This window comes from Sapajus apella, unplaced genomic scaffold, assembly GCF_009761245.1.
Source record: "Sapajus apella isolate SASKATOON/1434 unplaced genomic scaffold, GSC_monkey_1.0 scaffold137, whole genome shotgun sequence".
Classification (NCBI taxonomy): Eukaryota; Metazoa; Chordata; class Mammalia; order Primates; family Cebidae; genus Sapajus; species Sapajus apella.
In genome coordinates, this window is record NW_022437077.1 from 2,470,310 (window position 1) to 2,488,500 (window position 18,191).

An 18,191-nucleotide genomic window follows, 5' to 3' on the forward strand; every position below is an offset into this window, starting at 1 on the left:
AGGCGAAGTTCAAGAACAGGAAACTCATCTATGGCGATAGAAATCAGAACAGTGGTTGCCTTGGGGAGCAGAGGCTAACTGGGAAGGAGCCAGAGGAAACTCCCTGAGATGATGAAAAGGTTTTATACCTGGATTGAGGAGTTGGTTACATGAGTGAGTACGTTCATGAAGACTCGTTAAACCATATGCTTAAGACCTGTATATTTAACTGTGCGTAAATTATACCTTAATAAAATTAGCTTAATAAGAAGAAATCCCTGTTTAAATACCAAGAGTGTTTTCTAATTTCCTGCTTGGATCCTAATGGAAATACAGTTTTATTTTTTAAACAAACACAGGTAGACCATGGAGGAAGATGTAAAATTTATGTAGTTGGTGTTGGGTTTTGTTGTTTTTGTTTTAGGGGTTTTTTGTAAACAATAAAACCTGAGACTTCGAAGATTTTCACCCTTGGCTTGGTGGATTTCAGGCTATGCTCCCCAGTCCCTGGGAGGCAGCCTTCATTCTCCCTGCTCTTTTCTGGTCAGAAACCATGGGAAGTACTGGTCTATATAAAGTGCTTAGTGCCTAGCACATAGTAGGTGCTCAAGAAATGTTAATTATCAGCCAGGTACAAGAGCTAATACCTGTAATCCCAGAACTTTGGGAGACCGAGGCAGGTGGATCACGACGTCAGGAGTTCAAGACCAGCCTGACCAACATGGCGAAACCCCATCTCTACTAAAAATACACATACACACACACACACACACACACACACACACACACACACAGAGCCAGGCATGGTGGTGCACGACTGTAATCCCAGCTACTCAGGAGGGTGAGGCAGGAGAATTGCTTGAACCCAGGAGGCTGCAGTGAGCCAAGATCGTGCCACTGTACTTCAGCTCCAGCCTTGGCAACAAAAGCAAAACTCTGTCTCAAAAAAAAAAAAAAAAAAAGAAATGTTAATTATTATTAACACAAATTGGGTTTCATGGATCACTTAAAGGCCTGTCTTCTGGCTTTCTTTGAAACTGTGTGATTTCACCTCGTGAGGTTCACAGAGAACTCCACGCATGAATTCTGCCCAGATGGGAGGGCTTTCTCAGAAAACACAGGCCTGACACACAAGATCATGCATAGGCTTGTATTCAGGGATGATTTTACAAAACTTCAGAAAAGACAGCAGGAGAGCCACAATCTCTGTGTGCCTTCTCTTCATCCTACCCCAGAAAAATGGCCAGTCCAGTGCAGCACCTGCTGCAGCCTCAATATTAAGGGAACGCGTGTCCCATCTCTTGCCCAGGGGAAGTAGGAGAGAAAGCTCACCCGGGTGCATGTTTGATAAAGGCTGTGTGTATAGCAGAGAAATGGCCAGAGGACCCTGGACACCTTGGCCAGCCTCCTAGGCAGTGAGTTAGAGGAAAGGGGACTAGGTCTTACCCCCCCCACTATACCTCGGGGTCCAGGCAGACCGTTAATATTTGTGTCCTGCATGGTGGACCCAAGCTAAAGTGTTGCCTGCAGCCAAGGGCCTAGGCAGGGGCCATCTGCCATCAGCACAGAGCCCAGGCACACCGTGTCCCCATTCCCAGCCTGGCTCTAGAAGGCCCTGTTCTGTGGTCTGCGGCCCCTGGAGGGTGGGCAGGGCCTGGACAGGCACAGGCGGCGCTGGGTCTCCAGTCGGCAGAAGCGGTTCTGGTTGGACACCCGGGTGGTCATGCCCAGCCCACAGGTGGTCGAGCAGGGTCCCCAGGCCGTGCTCCACTCTGGGCAGGGGACACCAGGAGGCAGGGAAGCGACAAGGCCAGAAGACTGAGGTCCTAGTGGGAAAGAACCAGAGTTAGCACTGAGTGGCAGGGCTCAGCAGCTCAATCAGAGCCCCCCACCGGTGGCCACGGCCATCTTGGTCACGTGGCTCAGCCTCTCTGCATCTCAGTTTCTTCGTATGTAAATTTCCTCACAGTGGATGGCACTGAATAAAATAATGGGTGTGAAGTGCTAATACAGTGCCTGGTACTTGTAAGATCCCCATAAATATTAGTTACTTGGCAGCCAGAGTGTGGGGCTCACCATGGTCCCTCAGTGAACCATGGCTTTCTCTTCTCTTTGGATAAACAGCATCTTAAGGCAGGGAGTGCCCAGCCGTGTGGAGTGTTGCTTTGACCCAGTGGCAAGGATGCTGAAGATTCCAGGATTTTTGTGCCTGGTGCAAGATGGCAGGTTCGCTGTGGTCTAGCTTTTTCTCTGCCCCACGTCTCCCTCTCTGTGAATATTTTAGTGTCCTTCCTTCTAGTCTTTTATGCCAGTAGTCCTCAACTAGGGGGATTTTGCCTCCCAGGAAAGGTTTGGCAATGTCTGGTAACATTTTTGGTCATCGCAATTAGGGGGATGCTACTCGTATCTAGTGGACAGAAACCAGGGATGCTGCTAAGCCCCCACAGTGCAAGAGAAGCCCCCTAACAAATAATTACTTGCCTCAATTGTCACTAATGCTGAGGTTAAGAAACTCTGATTTCTACCCACATGTGTGTGCTGTGCGTGCATGTATATGTGTAGATATACTTGTATACATGCATAGGGACACACTTAGTGGAGATTGAGTTGGAAAGTTGGAAATTTTCTTTTTTTTCTTTTTTTTTTTTTGTTGAGATGGAGTCTCACCCTGTCCCCCAGGCTGGAGTGCAGTGGTGCAATCTCGGCTCACTGCAACCTCCACCTCCCAGGTTCAAGCGATTCTCCTGCCTCAGCCTCCTGAGTAGCTGGGATTACAGGCACCCCCCTCCACCCCCCCGCCATGCCCAGCTAATTTTTTTGTATCATAGAGATGGGGTTTCACCATGTTGGCCAGGCTGGTCTCGAACTCCTGGCCTCATTATCTGCTTGCCTCAGCCTCCCAAAATGCTGGGATTACAGGCTTGAGCCACCATGCCGGGCCAAAATATGCCTCTTATCCTGCTTTTATCCATAAGGCAAACTCATTGGCGTTTTTCTATGTATTTAAATAATTACATCATATTCCATCACAGGGATGGTAACAGCTACCTCTGATACAGTACCATGTGCCAGGCACTGTTACAGCTGCTTGGTTTGCACAAACTCATGCGGTTCTCACAACACCATGAAGTGGATGCTCTTATTGTCCCCATTTTACAGCTAGAGAAACTGAGACACAGAGAAGTTAAGCAACTTTCTCAGAGACACAGCAACGAGGAGGTGGTGAGGCTGGTCAGATGCCACGCGCCTGACCCATAACACTCAACTGCCTCTCGGATAGCAGCAGCGTTTATGAAATGAATCCTCCTCTTTTCAGTTGCCTTTTTGAAAAAGTCACATTCGTGTAATAATTTTCAAAACGCAACACAGCAACAACAAAAATCTCTAAAATTGAAGACTTTTAGTGGGACAGTGGGAGGTAACTGTCTTCTCTCCATCGCCAGCGCCCCCCAGGCCCACCTCCCAGAGCACCCACCTTCCCTGGTTCAGTTTTGAGTTTCTTTTTTAATAACCTCAAATAATAATAAATTAATATTATTAGTATGTATCCGTATATTATAAATACAGTCATGTCATATATTCTAAGAGCTTACCTCTGTTACATCTCTGAAATGTGAGAATTTGGTTCACGTGCCCTAACCCTCCTTTCCTCTCCCCACTCTGTCCCCTAGTTTTTATTTTTAATTATTTGTGGTTGTAAATTACATATCTCAATAGCGGTGGCTTTTTGTTTATCAGTTTAAAAGAGGCCTGTCGACCCTCCACTCCTCTTTTTTTCTTTCTTTCTTTCTTTTTTTTTTTTTTTTTTTTTTTTTGAGATGGAGTTTCGCTCTTGTCGCCCGGGCTGGAGTGCAGTGGCACATCTTGGCTCACTGCAACCTCTGCCTTCCAGGTTCAAGCTATTCTCCAGCCTCAGCCTCCCATGTAGCTAGGACTACAGGTGCTGCCACTATGCTCGGCTAATTTTTCGCTATTAGCCAGGCTGGTTTCAAACTCCCAACCTCAGGTGATTCACCAGCCTCGGCCTCCCAGAGGGCCAGGATCACAGGCGTGAGCCACGGTGACTCGCACTGCACTCCTCTTTTAACTCCCTCCTCAGCCTCTGCCTCTCCCAGCTCCTGATGTGTCCCTGGGTCCTGGCACCCAGGTAGCCCCACTCTGCCCACCCCCCAGGTGGTCCTTGCCACCCCCAGGCAGTCCTGCCCCGACCTGGACCAGCAATTCGCTCACCTTGGGCTGGAAGGTGCTGGGCCGCCAGTTCCCCTCCTTGGTCACACACCCACTCAGGGCAGCACTTCCCCGGGACCTCGACCCTCCTAGGGTGGGGGCAGTCCCAGCTGGGCACCCGCACATCCTCGGGGCACAGCGGCACGCAGGTGAAGCCCCCGTCCTCGCAGCGGCAGCGGATCCTGCAGTGGGGCTGGAAGATCTCCCCTTCCCGATACAGGCGGCCGTTCACCTCACAGCTGCCGTCCTCCTCTGCCACTGCGGAGGAGAAACCGCACCCCCATCAGTGACCCGCAAAGCCGCACGGGCCTCTGCAGAGCTGCCCAGACACCCCTGTGGGAGGCAGCAGCCTCACAGTAGCTGAGCCCTGCCCAGGGCTCCTGCTAGGATATGCGCCTCTCCCCAACCCTCCCCCAGCCTTTTGGGGCACCCTGGATCCTGGCACAGGGACTGCAAGAAGATGGGCCTGGACCGACCGCTCCAGCTCCTCCCTTTCTTAGCTGTGGACCTGGCCAAGTGATTTCACTTCTTCTTGCCCCAGTTTCCTCATCTGCAAGCTGGGATATAATGGTACTTATAGTCCAGGGTGGTATAGATTACTCGGAATGATGATCCCAACATAAACCTTCCGCAGGTCCTAGCTACTCTGCTATTATCATTAGTATAATTACTATCTGTTGATAACACTTACGTAGCCTATGCACACTGAGATTTCATGCAACAAACTCATCCTCCACGGGTTGTGTTGTAGTCATCACTGTCAGATCAGGACTTAACTTGCTGGCTGTGTGTCTTTGAGAAAGTTACTTAACTTCTCTGAGTGGCCTGAACAACAGCAATGCTGATCTCGGTAATTGTACCTTGAGGTTCCCTGCGGTGACGTGCGCAGCCTCTAGCACACAGTGCTAGGCGTGGCCTAGGTACCCAGGGAACACTCTTTCAATGAAGCCCTCAAGGTATGGGCGTTACTGCCACTTCCTCCACTGGACGTGAACTCCGTGAGGGCTGGGGCTGACGGTGTCCATCCCTGCATCTCTCCAGCGGGTTCAGGGCCTACGTTCGACACACAGGACCACAGGAAATGCCCCTTGAATGTATAACTGGCATAGGCTTGGCACATGAGAGGCACTGATGGAACAGCCCTACTCCTGATCATTCCAGAGGTATTTACTGTTTCCCTCCTGTGTGCCAGCCACTGTGCTCCTGGATAGAAAGAGGACAGGTCCTGCCTCGAGGGACTCATGGGCGGGGCGGGGGACAGGTGCGAGGGCCTCACCTCCAAGACAGAATGAAGTAAGAGCTCTGGAGAGGTGTGTGAGCTGCCCAGGAAGTGCAGATGGGGATCAGCGTGTGTGTGAGACCTGGGTGGCCGCTGAGCTGCATCTGGGGAAAGGACTTCTTAGCAAGCAGGTTCTCCCAGCCCTTCTGAGAATATCTTCCAGTGGGTCTACACATACAGGGATTTCGGAACCACACAGACTGATGTTCAAACTCGGGATGCCACTTGTGCCTGGGGCAAGTTATTTTGCCTCTCTGAGCCTTGGTACCCAACTCCCAGGGCTGCTGGAGGATTCAATGAGCTAGGGGACTTACAGCATTTCCCCCCAAGCCTGGCGCATAGCAGATGCTCAATAAATGGGAGTGGGTTATGCTTCCACATAGCATCTGCTATGTGCCAGTCTTCGGGGGAAATACTTTACGTCCCCTAGCTCATCGAATCCTCCAGCAGGGAAGGCCTCACTGAGAAATAATGCTGGTAGAGGGAACAGCCAGTGCAAAGGCCCTGAAGCAGCACAAATACCACACCCTGGGGTATTTAAGAAACAGCAAGGGGCCGATGCGGCTGGAGCAGAGAGCAGGAGGAGATGAGGTCAGAGAGGAAGCAGGAGCGAGATCCCGTGGGGCCTCATAGGCCACTGGGGACTTCGGCTTTTACTCTGAGGTGGGAAGCCACCAGACGGCTTGGGGCAGAGGAGGGAGGTGGTCTGACGTCAGGAGCTCTCTGACTGCTGTGTTGTGAATAGACCAGGGGCAAGGACATAAGGAGGGAGACGATTATGGGGCTACTGCAAAGTCCAGGCCAAAGATGACGGGGCTCACAGCAGGGTGGTAGCCGCAGAAGGGATGGTAGTGTCGGATGCTGGAAACAGCATGATGAATTTGCTGGTGGATGGTATGTAGGAGGTGAGAAAACAGAGACATCTAGGCTGGGCACGCTGGCTCACACCTGTAATCCCAGCACTTTGGGAGGCCGAGGCAGGTGGATCACCTGAGCTCAGGAGTTCCAGACCAGCCTAGCCGACATGGTGAAACCTCATCTCTACTAAAAATACAAAAATTAGCCAGGCACGGTGGAGTACATCTGCAATCCCAGCTACTTGGGAGGCTGAGGCACAAGAATCACTTGAATGCAAGAGGCAGAGGTTGCAGTGAGCCGAGATCATGCCACTGCACTTCAGCTTGGGTGAAAGAGTAAGAATCCGTCTCAAAAAAAAGAGAGACTGAGAGAGAGACGTCTAGAACGACTCCAAGGTCCTGAGCTTGAGCCATGAGACGGATGGATGGGGAGACCGATCTGCAGGGCAGGCGATCAGGATCGCGGCACTGGATGTACCGTTACCATGATGGTGAATCTGCAGCACATCTCACAGCTCAGAGTTCGCCCTTAGAGAACCACGTTCAACAAGTAAGTGACAGGACTGAGGTTTCTGGCAGCGCGTTCCCTGCGAAGCCCTATATTGAGCCTTTGCGATGTCTTAGCTGGACTCTGACTCATCTTTGGGGTTCACCAGTTCCCAGCCTCTAAATTCAGTTTAAATCATTAAACACTCACGAGCACCCACCATGTTGCCAGACCAAGGTGTGGAGTTTCGAGAAGGACCAGGCACCCAAGTATGCCCATGGCCTGCAGGTGTTTGAAGTCTGAATTAAGATGGAATAAGAAAAGTCCCTTAATAAAGGTATCGACAATCACAGCCTGTATACTAATCATATGCTGCATGGCAGGCAGTTGAGCAATGGAGCTTGTGAAGCCAGCTCCCTGAGTTCAAATCCTAGCTCTGCCACTTATGAGCTTTGTGAGCTTGGGCCAGTTGCTTAGCCTCTGTACCCCTTTTTTCCATTTATAAGAGAAGGGTGACATTACACCTACCTCATGCGGTTGTGAGATTAAATGAGTTTATATTTGTGAAGCCCTAGTGTCTTGCACGTGGTAAAGGCTATGCAAGTGTAAAGTATAAACTCTGTGGGTGCTGTTTACCCGTGTCACGGGGAATGCAAATAACGGCTTTGTAAGCGAAGTGTTACTATCTCAATTGTTTTTTAGATCCGTTTTCATAAGCAATCCTCCCTCAGTCTGTGTAACGAGTCACCCTCCTTATCCTTTCGATACTTGTAAATAAAGCATTTCACATGGATTACCTTTTTTTTTTTTTTGAGATAGGGTTTGGTCTGTCGCCCAGGGGTACAATTACCGCCCAGTTTAGCCTCAAACACCCGGGCACAAGTGATCCTCCCGCCTCAGTCTCCCAAAGTGCTAGGATTATAGGCATGAGCCACTGTGCCTGGCCTGTTGTTTTTTAACAAGGCTTTTCCTACAGATAGATTCGTTGTCAATGATTCATGAGCTTTTCTCTCTCTCTCTTGTTCTTATTTTTATAAAAGTGTGACATGCTCATAGATGAAAGAGGTAAATTGTTCTACAAGGCTTATTATTTAAAAAGGGGAAAAAAGAAGAACACGCTCTTGTCTCTGCATTTCTCTAAACGGATGGTTCTCGGCTGGAGATTTTGCCCCCTGGGGAAATTTGGCACTGTCTGAAGACGGACTGTCACAACTTGGGGGATGGAAGTGCTCCTGGCATTGAGTAGGTGGAGTTTGGGGGTGCTGCTAGAAGTCCTACTATGCACAGGACACTCTCCCACGCACAGGACACCCTCCCAAAGCAAAGAATTCTCTGGCACCAAGTCACTACAGCCAGCTTGCAAAACCCTGCCCCAAAGCATCGGAGGATATCAAGGCCTAGAAGAGCGGGGAGGAATGCAACGTGCTCAGGTGTCTGGTGAAGACGCAGCAAACCCAGGATTCCAGCAGTGTTCTGAGGGCTCCCACACTCAGAGAAGACGGAATGAAATGTTCCTTAGAGCCTGTTGGATCCGGTCCCAGGCTGTGTGACATGAAGCATGTCCCTTAATGCTGGTGAACCTCAGTTTCCTCATTCATAAAATGGGTCTGAAAGTACTTCCCATCCTAAGGTTGCTGTGAGGATGATGTGATTTTTGTAGTAGGTGCTTAGCACAATCTGGACACATATTATGCCCTACAGAAGAGACGGCACTTTTCCCCAAAGCGTTGTAAGGATCCTGGGAAGGGAACAGTGGCATCCGGTTTGAAGAGTCTGGGGAGAAGCTGTTTGAACTTGGCTTTGAAAGTTGGCAATGATACAGACAGGTAGGGATGGAGGAAGGTTACTGGGGTAGTGGGATGGTTTAAGCAGAGGCCAAGAAAGGAGAGAGGGGAGTGGGGAGCCTTGGACCACCAGGCTCGGCTAGAGTGGACGTGGTACCTGAAGTGAGCATCAAACGGGGTAGAGAGAGGAGGGCTGTGCTTTGATTCAGGACACCACGGCCTTGACCCCACCGCTTAGATGCCCCCCTCAGTCCTGCAAACCTGCTTACAGAGGCACAGGGCCCCATGGCCCCCGGGTCCTGCCCCGGGCTGGCAGACCAGGCCCTGGCTGGTGTCGCAGACGTGGAGTTGGTCGCAGGGCTCCCCCAGCCGCCGTGCACATACCCAGCAGCAGCCACAGCCATCCAGCACCAGGGGTACTCCCAGCGGGCATCGGGGAGGTGACCAGGGACAGGCACACGGCATCGGGCACAGCTGGGCACACACCTGAAGAGACAGAGACCTCACTCAGCCACAGCTTTCGAGATAGGCAGTGAGACGCTCACAAATGGCCACCTCTCCACCAGGCTGGGCAATGTGGGGTCCACACCTTGGCCTCAGAGCCATGCAGACCTGGCCTCCAAGGCCAGTAGCCCCACGGCATGCCCTAAGAGGCAGCATGGCATTGTGGTTATGGGCAAGGACTCTGGGCTACAGTTCCAGCCCTTTTTTTTTTGAGTCAGAGTCTCACTCTGTCGCCCACGTTGGAGTACAGTGGCATAATCCCAGCCTCACTGCAACCTCCGCCTCCAGGTTCAAGTGGCTCTCGTGCCTCAGTCTCCCGAATAGCTGGGACTACAGGCGCATGCCACCACACCCCGCTAATCTTTGTATTTTTAGTAGAGACGGGGTTTCACCATGTTGCCCAGACTGGTCTTGAAATCCCGAGCTCAGGCAATCTGCCCGCCTCGGCCTCCCAAAATGCTGGGATGACGGCATGAGCCCCTGCGCCTGGCTAGAATTCCAGTTCTAATTCTGCCCCTTATTAGCTGAGTGACCTCGAGGAAGTTACTTAAGTTCTCTGAGCCTCAGTTTCCTCAAAGTATCTAACTCAGAGGCTTGCTGTGGGGCGTACGTGAACTGGTGTGCAGCAAACCCTCAGCACGGGGCCCTTAGCTATGATGAGCGTTACTGTTAATTACAGCAGAGGGCTCAGCCCCTGCCCTCTGGGAGCTTACAGAAAGGCAAAAGCAATAAGCCAAGGATGAAAATGCCAGGGTCTGGTATGTTTTCCAGCATATGGATACCTGTCTTAGGACAACAAATTGAACAGTATCACGGATGTTTTTGGCCTTTGGATCCATTCAGCAGGTTTCCCAGCTCTGAATGCACATCTCATCAGCCAGGAGACTTGGGAAATGCAAACCCCAAACCCACTCTGGGACTTACAAAATCAGAAGTCCCAGAGTCAGGGCCCTGGAATCTCTTTTTAACAGGCTGTCCAGTGGCTTCTGAAGCTCAGCTAGGTTTTCAGTACCTCTGCCCCCGTCTAACCTCCTCCCCCTGCCAGGCACAGATCGGGGAACTGAGCTCCAGAGAGAGACAGGGACTTGCCACAGTCAGTGTGTTTGATTCAGGCCTGGGGACATCCCAGGTCCTGCTTCCTTAGTGAGCACTCAGGGTCACAGGATGGGGTAGACTGTGTCTATAATAGGAACTACCTAAACCAGGGACCCACTGCACAGTGACAGGATCAGGATCTCAGCCCAAGTGACCTGCCTGCCCCTTGCCACCCACATCACAGAAACAACCAAACCATACATCGGGTGCCGATGGCTTCCTGTCCACCCATTTAAGGTGAGGACCAAGAAGGAAGCATCATTCAAGACGCTCCCAGTCGACCCATCTGTGGAGGGCCAAGTTTGAGTTTAGGAGGATCCTTAGGGGATGAGGGTTTTAAATAGAGGAGGGGAGCCTTGCAGCTTAGAATGATGGAATTAATGACCTTTCTCCTGTGCAGCTCCAAGGCAGGCAATGACCCCTTTGCCCTGCCTTGCCCTCTGCCCCGCCCAGTGCCCTCGCCACCCGCAATCCTGCAAACCTGACTTCAGTTGCCAGCAACTCCCACACTGGCCACCAGGAGCCATTGCAAAGTGGCTGACCAGCCTCTGGTGCGGGCCACAGAGTAGGATGTGATCATGGCCCCCACTGAGACAGCACTCTGTAGCAGACAGACTCACAGAGCTAGGTGCCTGGCTGTCTCACCAGGGAGTGGTCCCATAGCTGCAGGCTGTTCAGATTCTAGAGACGATAGCCTAGCCTCCGCGGCCCTCAAGGTGTGGTCTGAACTAGCTGCAGCGGCGTCACCTGGGAACTTGTTAGAGAGGCAGCTTCTGGAAACCCTCTATAAATCTGAAGCCAAATTTGTATATAATAAATCTGAATCTACATTTTCATAAATCCACAGGTGATTCACATAGAAACAGTCTGGGCTTTGGGGTTCCCTTCTAAGTCAGAGGTTCAGCTCCCTTGGCTTGTGGGAATGGAGGGAGGACTGGCAGAAGTGACTCTCAGGTCTCTCCCACCTGAAAACAGCAGTGCCAGGAAATAGACCAGCAGCTGTGCACCTGGGCTCCCACCGTGGCTCCCTCTACTGGCCATGCTTGGCAGGCGCAGGACTCTGTAAGCCCCGATACCAGGAGAGGCTGTGAATGATATGACCTATTCCAGTGAACAATGATCACATGCGATGCCATATGTATGCCATGTGCCAAGTGCCCTTGTCTCATTTACCCCTCCAATGTGAGGTGCCATCGTTATGCCCATTTTAAACAGGAGAAAACTGGAGCTCAAAGCGTGCAGTAACACAGCCAGTAAGAGGTGGAATCAGGATTGACATCCAAGCTCAAGCTGACATCCAGGACCCAAACTCAAGTTGTCCAATTGTGCCTCGGTTTCCCCAGGGCCTTGCCATGATATCTGTGGGGAGGGAAGCCAAGGCTCATGATATCTGGGGTAGGAGCACTGGACATGGAGTTTTTTGGGCAAGAATTGAGATGCAGCTTCTGCCACTGACTTACCACGTGACTGAACACATGGATGAACAGCTTTGGAATGTGGAGGTGAAGCTCCATTTTCTCCTCTGTCAGGTGGAGTAGAGACCACCTATTTCTGTGATGATGGAGATTAAATGAGGTCCTGGCCAGTCCTTGATCAAAGTGATTTTGCTTGCGTCCAGGTGTCTGCCTCCTGCTCTGGTCAACAGCCAGGAGCTCAGGAGCCAGCAGCCAGCCTGGAAGACCTAGAGCTCTCTCTTGGAGGGCTGCTGTGGCTTTCCATGTTCGTGATGACTACGTCTCTGAGTTTCTGTGCAGTCTCTGCTTCCTGGGACCAGGGAAGAATGGTCCCGTAAGTCTCACCCTAATGGTGAGTCCAGAACGGCTTTGGTCTTTCATCATCCTGGGCTCCTTCTCCCTCCTAGAACCCCAAGACCCCTATTCCAACTACCCAAGCCATCCACACTGGCACCACGTCCTACCCATCCCCTTTGGAAGAACAAACAGCAGGGCAGGATGCCAGCATGGTTCTCAGCCTTCCCCAGCACCAGTGCTTGGAGCCTGAGGGAGAGAAGCTCCTGCCCGTGTTCTTCAAAGGAGCATGAAAATACAGTGAGATCGTGGCTTGTGATGGGGCTGATTCCAGAGTTCTGTGAACTCAGCATTTGTTGAGGGGATGACAAGCTTAGCAGCTGTGGCCTTGTTCCAGGTTGGGCTTGGGGAGGCACAGGCTGGAGTGCCTGTCCCCTACAGCCCTGTCTATTCTGGGCTCCACCATGGCCCTCCTCTGTTGCTCTGAACTTTCTTTGCTGTGTGGCTTTGGGCAAGTTGCTTACCCTTTCTGAGCCTCACTTGACTGAAAGCTGGGAATAATAATTCCTTATGGGGTTGCTGTGCATGTTAGACAAGGGAGATGTCCCACAAGCTCTTTGGTGAATGTCCTGCGCAGCATTCCAGGATAAGGCCATTACTCCACAGAGGTGTCTCCTGTCCCCCTCTAGCTACAGTGGGCAGGTCACTCACTGCCTAAGAGTCCAGCAGAATCGATGTCCTTGCAGAATAAACCTTCCAATCAGTTAGGCATCCATCCAAATCCTGGCTCAGAGTTAGGCCAAGCATGTCATGTCTTGAGTGTCCCCATTCATAATGAAGATACATTAAAGTCCTCTTTAATTTGCCTGGTAAGTTTGATGAATGATCATGAATGGTCTTCACAGAGGCCTCACAAACTGTACACCCTTCAGCTGGGGAAGGTGCTGAGGCCCAGAGAAGGCGAGGCATGTGCCTGATATCACACAGCAGGGCTGGCCAGAGGCAGCTCTTTGGGTGCCAGGGAGAGAAGCCTTGCTTAGGCACGGTGCCCAGACTGTGCCCGATGTGCGGCCCTGGAGGAATTCTGCCAAGGGGGTCCTTGGCTGTGATTTTACATCCCCACCCCCTCCACACCCAAATAGTCAGCAGTGCCTTCCAAGGCCCATGCCTCCTTACCTTTGAGAGGAGGCAGAGGAGGGAGAAGGACAGGAGGTGGGTCTGCAGTATGCCTCTCATGTCCCCCGCAGAGCCAGCTTTCAGCCTGGAAGGCGGACCTGTGAGTCTTTATGTTCCGGCAGCTGTGAGGTCACTCCCAAGCACACACACGCGTGCGCACGCACGCGCACACGCACACGCACACGCACACACACACACACTAGCTTTTTCGTTCCTTGCTTTGCTTCCCATCCTCTTGGCCCCAAGGATGAGCCCATTTACCTGAAGGTAAAACTGTGAAGGCCACCAAGGGGGTCCCTGTCCATGTGCGTGTGTGTGTGTGTGTGTGTGTGTGTGTAAGCCCGAGCCAGTACCAGCACCAAGAGCCTGTGACAGCTTGCAGGGACCTCTTTAGCTCCTCCCAGCCCAAGAGGGTCCTAGCCCTGCTATAGTTGTGAAGCCCTACTCCAGACCCCGTGTCCAAACCCCAGGGGGGCTGCAGATACAGGAAGCATTCAGCAAACACCCCCTTTACAGAACTGACCTGAGGTCTCCTAAGCCCTGTGGCCCTGACTCTGGGTAGCTGCGGCCCAGCCTGCGGTTTCTGGCAGGCAGATTGGCAGCCACCCAGAGGCGGGTGTGACCCAGAGCAAAACTTCCCTGGGCGGCCTGTTTGCTTTTGGCAATGAGGGGCCTCCCTCGGCCTGCCTCCCAGCTTGGGAAGGGGGCCCATGGTGGGCAAGTTCGGGCAGGCTGGACCTACTGTGTGCCAGTGCTTGCTGGGGACCGCTAGATGATGAGGTCAAGCCAAATCCATTTGGCTTCATTCAGCCGCCTCTGAGGTCACCTCTGCAAGAGCTGGAGGCACAACCATAACCTGAGGACAAAGCCCAGAGAGGGAGATGACAGAGGGAAAGCAGGTGGCAGTACAGGAATACCAGGCAAGGTCCCTTGCTCAGACCAATAGTGAGGGACGCTTTCTGATGGAGGTGCCATTTCAGAAAGCCAAGAAAAGAGAGGTGAGAGAGGGCAGAGTGTTCCAGGCCAAGGGAACAGCACATACCGACGCCAAGAGGTCGGACATAGCATGATAGCCTGCTTATTCTGGGAGCCAGAGTGCCTGGTATGAGTGGACCCTTCTGTGCAACAGGAAATGGTGATGTCTGTGAAGGGTGAGGGGTCACACCACCAAGATTTGGGGACATCTATGATGTTCCAGCCATGGGGGCAGGGGATGGAAAGACATGGACTTTGCTTGTAAATTTGGCAAAGATAAAAGAGGCGATGTCTTCAGCTGCCTGGGGCTCCCATCACCTCCATCAGTAGTAGCCCAAGGCCTCAAAGTGATCTAGCTAGATGGCAGAAGGTTCCAGAATGGGCAATTGGTGAGAAAGACATGTGGCTCGATATAGTGGCAAGATGGGGATTGTAAGCATGGAGATTCCCCGACAGCTGCTGTCCTGGGGAAGAGGCAATGGAATGGAAGTTGAAGATGAAAATGTGGGCTTGGATTGTTTATGGAAGGAGGAGGTGCCCAGGGTGGAGACGGGGGTCCAGAAGCCTGGAGGAAAAGAAACAGAAGGGGTCTTTTTATTGTATTTTGGGCTTCTTGTGGAAATGCTGTGTCTTAGAAGCATGCCTAGAGTACTTTACATCCACGGTGGATCCTCTCCAACACGCCTCTTCCTTCACACGACAAAATTATTTTCAGTAATCATCATGAAATCAAACAAATCTTTTTCATGTATGAATTAAAACGTGCACTTACCAAACAAAATCATTACCACTCACTGTTCACAGTGTTTTACTCTTTCAAAAACTATAAATACAAATCAAAAATCCAAGTAGTTTCGTAAAATGACAAAGTCACCACTCTGCATTTGTTGTTGATTTCACTCTACTGTTTAAATGCAGAAATACAGCCGGGCCAGTGGCTCATGCCTGTAATTTGGGAGGCCAAGGTGGGAGGATCACCTGAGGTCAGGAGTTCAAGACCAGCCTGGCCAACATAGTGAAACCCTGTCTCTACTAAAAAAGGTACAAAAATTAGCCAGGTGTGGTAGCTCACACTTGTAATCCCAGCACTTTGGGAGGCTGAGGCGGGTGGATCACCTGAGGTCAGGACTTTGAGACCAGCCTGGCCAACGTGATGAAACCCTGTGTCTACTAAAAATACAAAAGAAAAAAAATTAGCTGGGCGTGATGGCGGGCACCTGTAATGCCAGCTACTTGGGAGGCTGAAGCAGGAGAATCGCTTGAACCTAGCAGGTGGAGGTTGCAGTGAGCCAAGATTGTGCCATTGCACTCCAGCCTGGAAAACAAGAGTGAAAGCATGGGTTTTTCTTGGAACTTTTTCTCTCTGATAATTGAGGATGGGATAGTGTTGTTGGTAGAGACCCTGGGGCCTGGCCAGATCAGGAAGCAGGCGTCATTGTCAAGGGTGTTGGGTAATGAAGTGTGAGGGATGGATCTCAGTTCAGCGTGGGTGGGTGTGGCGGGAGTGGTGGGAGCTGCCACTTTGCTGATTGGTTTGCTGTGGTTCAGCCCTCCCTCTAAACTGTCCAGTTTTGGCACTGGAGGGACATACGTGCCCAGGGAACCCATGAGTCTTCTGGCTGCAGCCACAGCCCCCACACAAGGGCCCAGGATGAGTGTGGCTGCCCTTTGCTTTCCCAGAAGGAAACACAAGCTCAGGAGTCAACAGGTCCCAGCTTCAAATCCCGGCTCCCTCTACCAGCTTACAGGGCTTGGGCCAGGGTGAGGTGACAGAGGCATGTAGGGTACAACATTTAGGGAGGCTCTCATTCTCAGCTGCTGACCTTGTACCTGCAGGACCCCAAGAGTGAGTGCCTTGTTCAGAATGAGGCACCCAGGTCACACAAGGAGCTCACGGTAGGAACTCAATGATCGTTGATGACTAAATGATGATTATCATAAGACGATGCTGCAATCACAAACTAATGCCCACATCTCAGTGGCTTAGCCCAGTGAAGCTTATTTCTTGCTCATGAATAGTCCAGAGCGGGCCAGGAGCATCTCCTGGGGCTATGTCCTGTAGCTCCTCCCTACTCAAGTGTGTAGGGCCAATGTAGTGTAGGACTTGCCTGTGTCCGAGGCCCCATGGCATCAGCGTCGGCTGGTTGTATGTTGGAAATGCAGACTCCTCGGCCCCACTGTCAGAATCTGCATTTCAATAAGACCCCCAGGTGATTTGCAGGCACATTACAGTTTGTGAACCCCTGTTCTAGACCAGGGGCCTCCAAGGCCACCTTGGCAGAAAAAAGGAGGGATGGAGAAGCCACATCATGACTTCTACTCACATCTCATTGGCCAGAGCTAGTCACATGGCCCCAACTTAACTGCAAGGGAGGCTGGGAAATAGCATCATTCTGTGTGTACCTATGAAGGAGAACCAGAGTGAGGGACATGTAGGTAATGTTCTTTGCCACAGGTCCCTCTGCATCTGGGACACACACTTTTGCTTCTCTGGGTCTCAATTTCTCCATCTGTTAAAAAAAAAAAAAAAAGTGGCCTACATGTCCAGGCCTGGGCCAGGCTGAGCATTTTTTGCATCTAAGAAATGCATCTGGCTGGGCACGGTGGCTCACACCTGTAATCCCAGCACTTGTGGAGTTCGAGGCAGGCAGATCACTTGAGGTCAGGAGTTCGTGACCAGCCTAGCCAACATGGCGAAACCCCGTCTCTACTAACAATACAAAAATTAGCCAGGCATGGTGGTGTGTGCCTATAATCCCAGCTACTTGAGAGGCTGAGGCAGGAAAATTGCTTGAAACTGGGAGGCAGAGGCTGCAGTGAGCCGAGACTGTGCCACTGCACTCCAGCCTGGGCCACAGAGCAAGATTCCATCTCAAAAAAAAATGCATCTGAAAAGTGAAACTTATGAAACATCGCCATCAAGGCATAGCATATGGAAGCCACGAGTAAATATCTGCAGTTGAAAAGGGGAAGCCAGTCTCAGCCCTTTACAGTTTGTCAGCTCCCTGGGTGTGTGCCCGCCTTCATGCTTACAATCTCTGCCCCATGCCAAGTCCCAAGCTGACATTGGGGAGGTGGAGCTCACAGGTGTGACATTATTTGGTCGTGGGGACAGAGAAATCCAAACAGATCCTGACCCCAGCAGGGCTGGAAGTGAGGAAGGGTAGTGCTATAGCGGCTAGATGTACCAGGGCGTGAGGGGACACCTGTACCACGGGAAGGTCAACAGTCAGGAGAACATCCCAACTCTGTGGCTAATTTGCTTTGTGGCTGTGTGTAAATTCCTTCACCTCTCTGGGCCTCAGTGAGGCAGTTTCCTGTTTTGGAAACTAGGATCTGTGGCAGAGCCTGATCAATGCCCATTCCCAAATCCTTCTTCCTCCTCCCTCAGTCACCGAACGCTGATTTTTTGTTTGGGGTGGCAATGCACTCAGCGTTGCAGGAGGCACAGCCATGGGATAGGTGTCGGCAGTGAGATACGAGCAGAAGTGTTGTGTGCCGATTCTGGGAAGGCTCCTTAAAACGAAGGGCTTCCCTTTGGTGACCCTGCCACCACTCATTGCTCCCGCCTGCTTCCAGTCAGTAATACGGACGTGATGGTGGAGTTCCACAGCCATCCTGGACCATGAGGGTACCCTGAGGATGGACTTCATTTGCAGAAGAGGGTGAAGGAGAAATGAAGAAACTCAGATCCCTGGCGTGCTGACACCCAGAGCTGCCATATACACCCTGGACTCTATGTATAGATTTAATTTATGTAATTAGAAACATAATAATGTGTGTGTGTGTGCACGTGTGTGTATAGAGACACTATTTTATATGTGTGTGTGTGTGTGTGTGTATATATATATATATACACACACTATTTTTATATTTATATATATGTACCTTTTTTTTGAGACAATCTCACTCTGTTGCCCAGACTGGAGTGCAGTGGTGCAATCACGGCTCACTGCCACTTCCATCTCCTGGGATCGAGCAATTCTCCCACCTTAGCCTCCTCAGTAGCTGGGACTACAGACATGTGTCACCATGCCTGGCTAAATGTTTTAAAAAAAATTTTTTTTTGGCAATATGTTG

At 51.3% G+C, this 18,191-nt stretch overlaps 2 protein-coding genes across 8 annotated transcripts in view; one reads left to right on the plus strand and one right to left on the minus strand.

The window, feature by feature from the left end:
* ADA (adenosine deaminase) overlaps window positions 1-18,191 on the plus strand; it is a 117,919-nt gene that overhangs the window by 19,074 nt on the left and 80,654 nt on the right. For all 7 annotated transcript variants that reach the window (XM_032263737.1, XM_032263731.1, XM_032263728.1 and 4 more), the window contains exon 2: window positions 11,831-12,018. In XM_032263737.1, the coding sequence (XP_032119628.1) occupies window positions 11,831-12,018 (188 nt within the window). The remainder of the gene's footprint in view (window positions 1-11,830; window positions 12,019-18,191) is intronic.
* Window positions 1,112-13,704, minus strand: CCN5 (cellular communication network factor 5). The gene is made up of 5 exons (XM_032263741.1): window positions 13,398-13,704; window positions 13,137-13,221; window positions 8,883-9,099; window positions 4,210-4,464; window positions 1,112-1,805 (listed from the first exon to the last, which is right to left on the minus strand). The coding sequence occupies exons 1-5, from the start codon at window positions 13,439-13,441 to the stop codon at window positions 1,585-1,587; spliced, it is 822 nt and encodes a 273-aa protein (XP_032119632.1). The 5' UTR covers window positions 13,442-13,704; the 3' UTR covers window positions 1,112-1,584.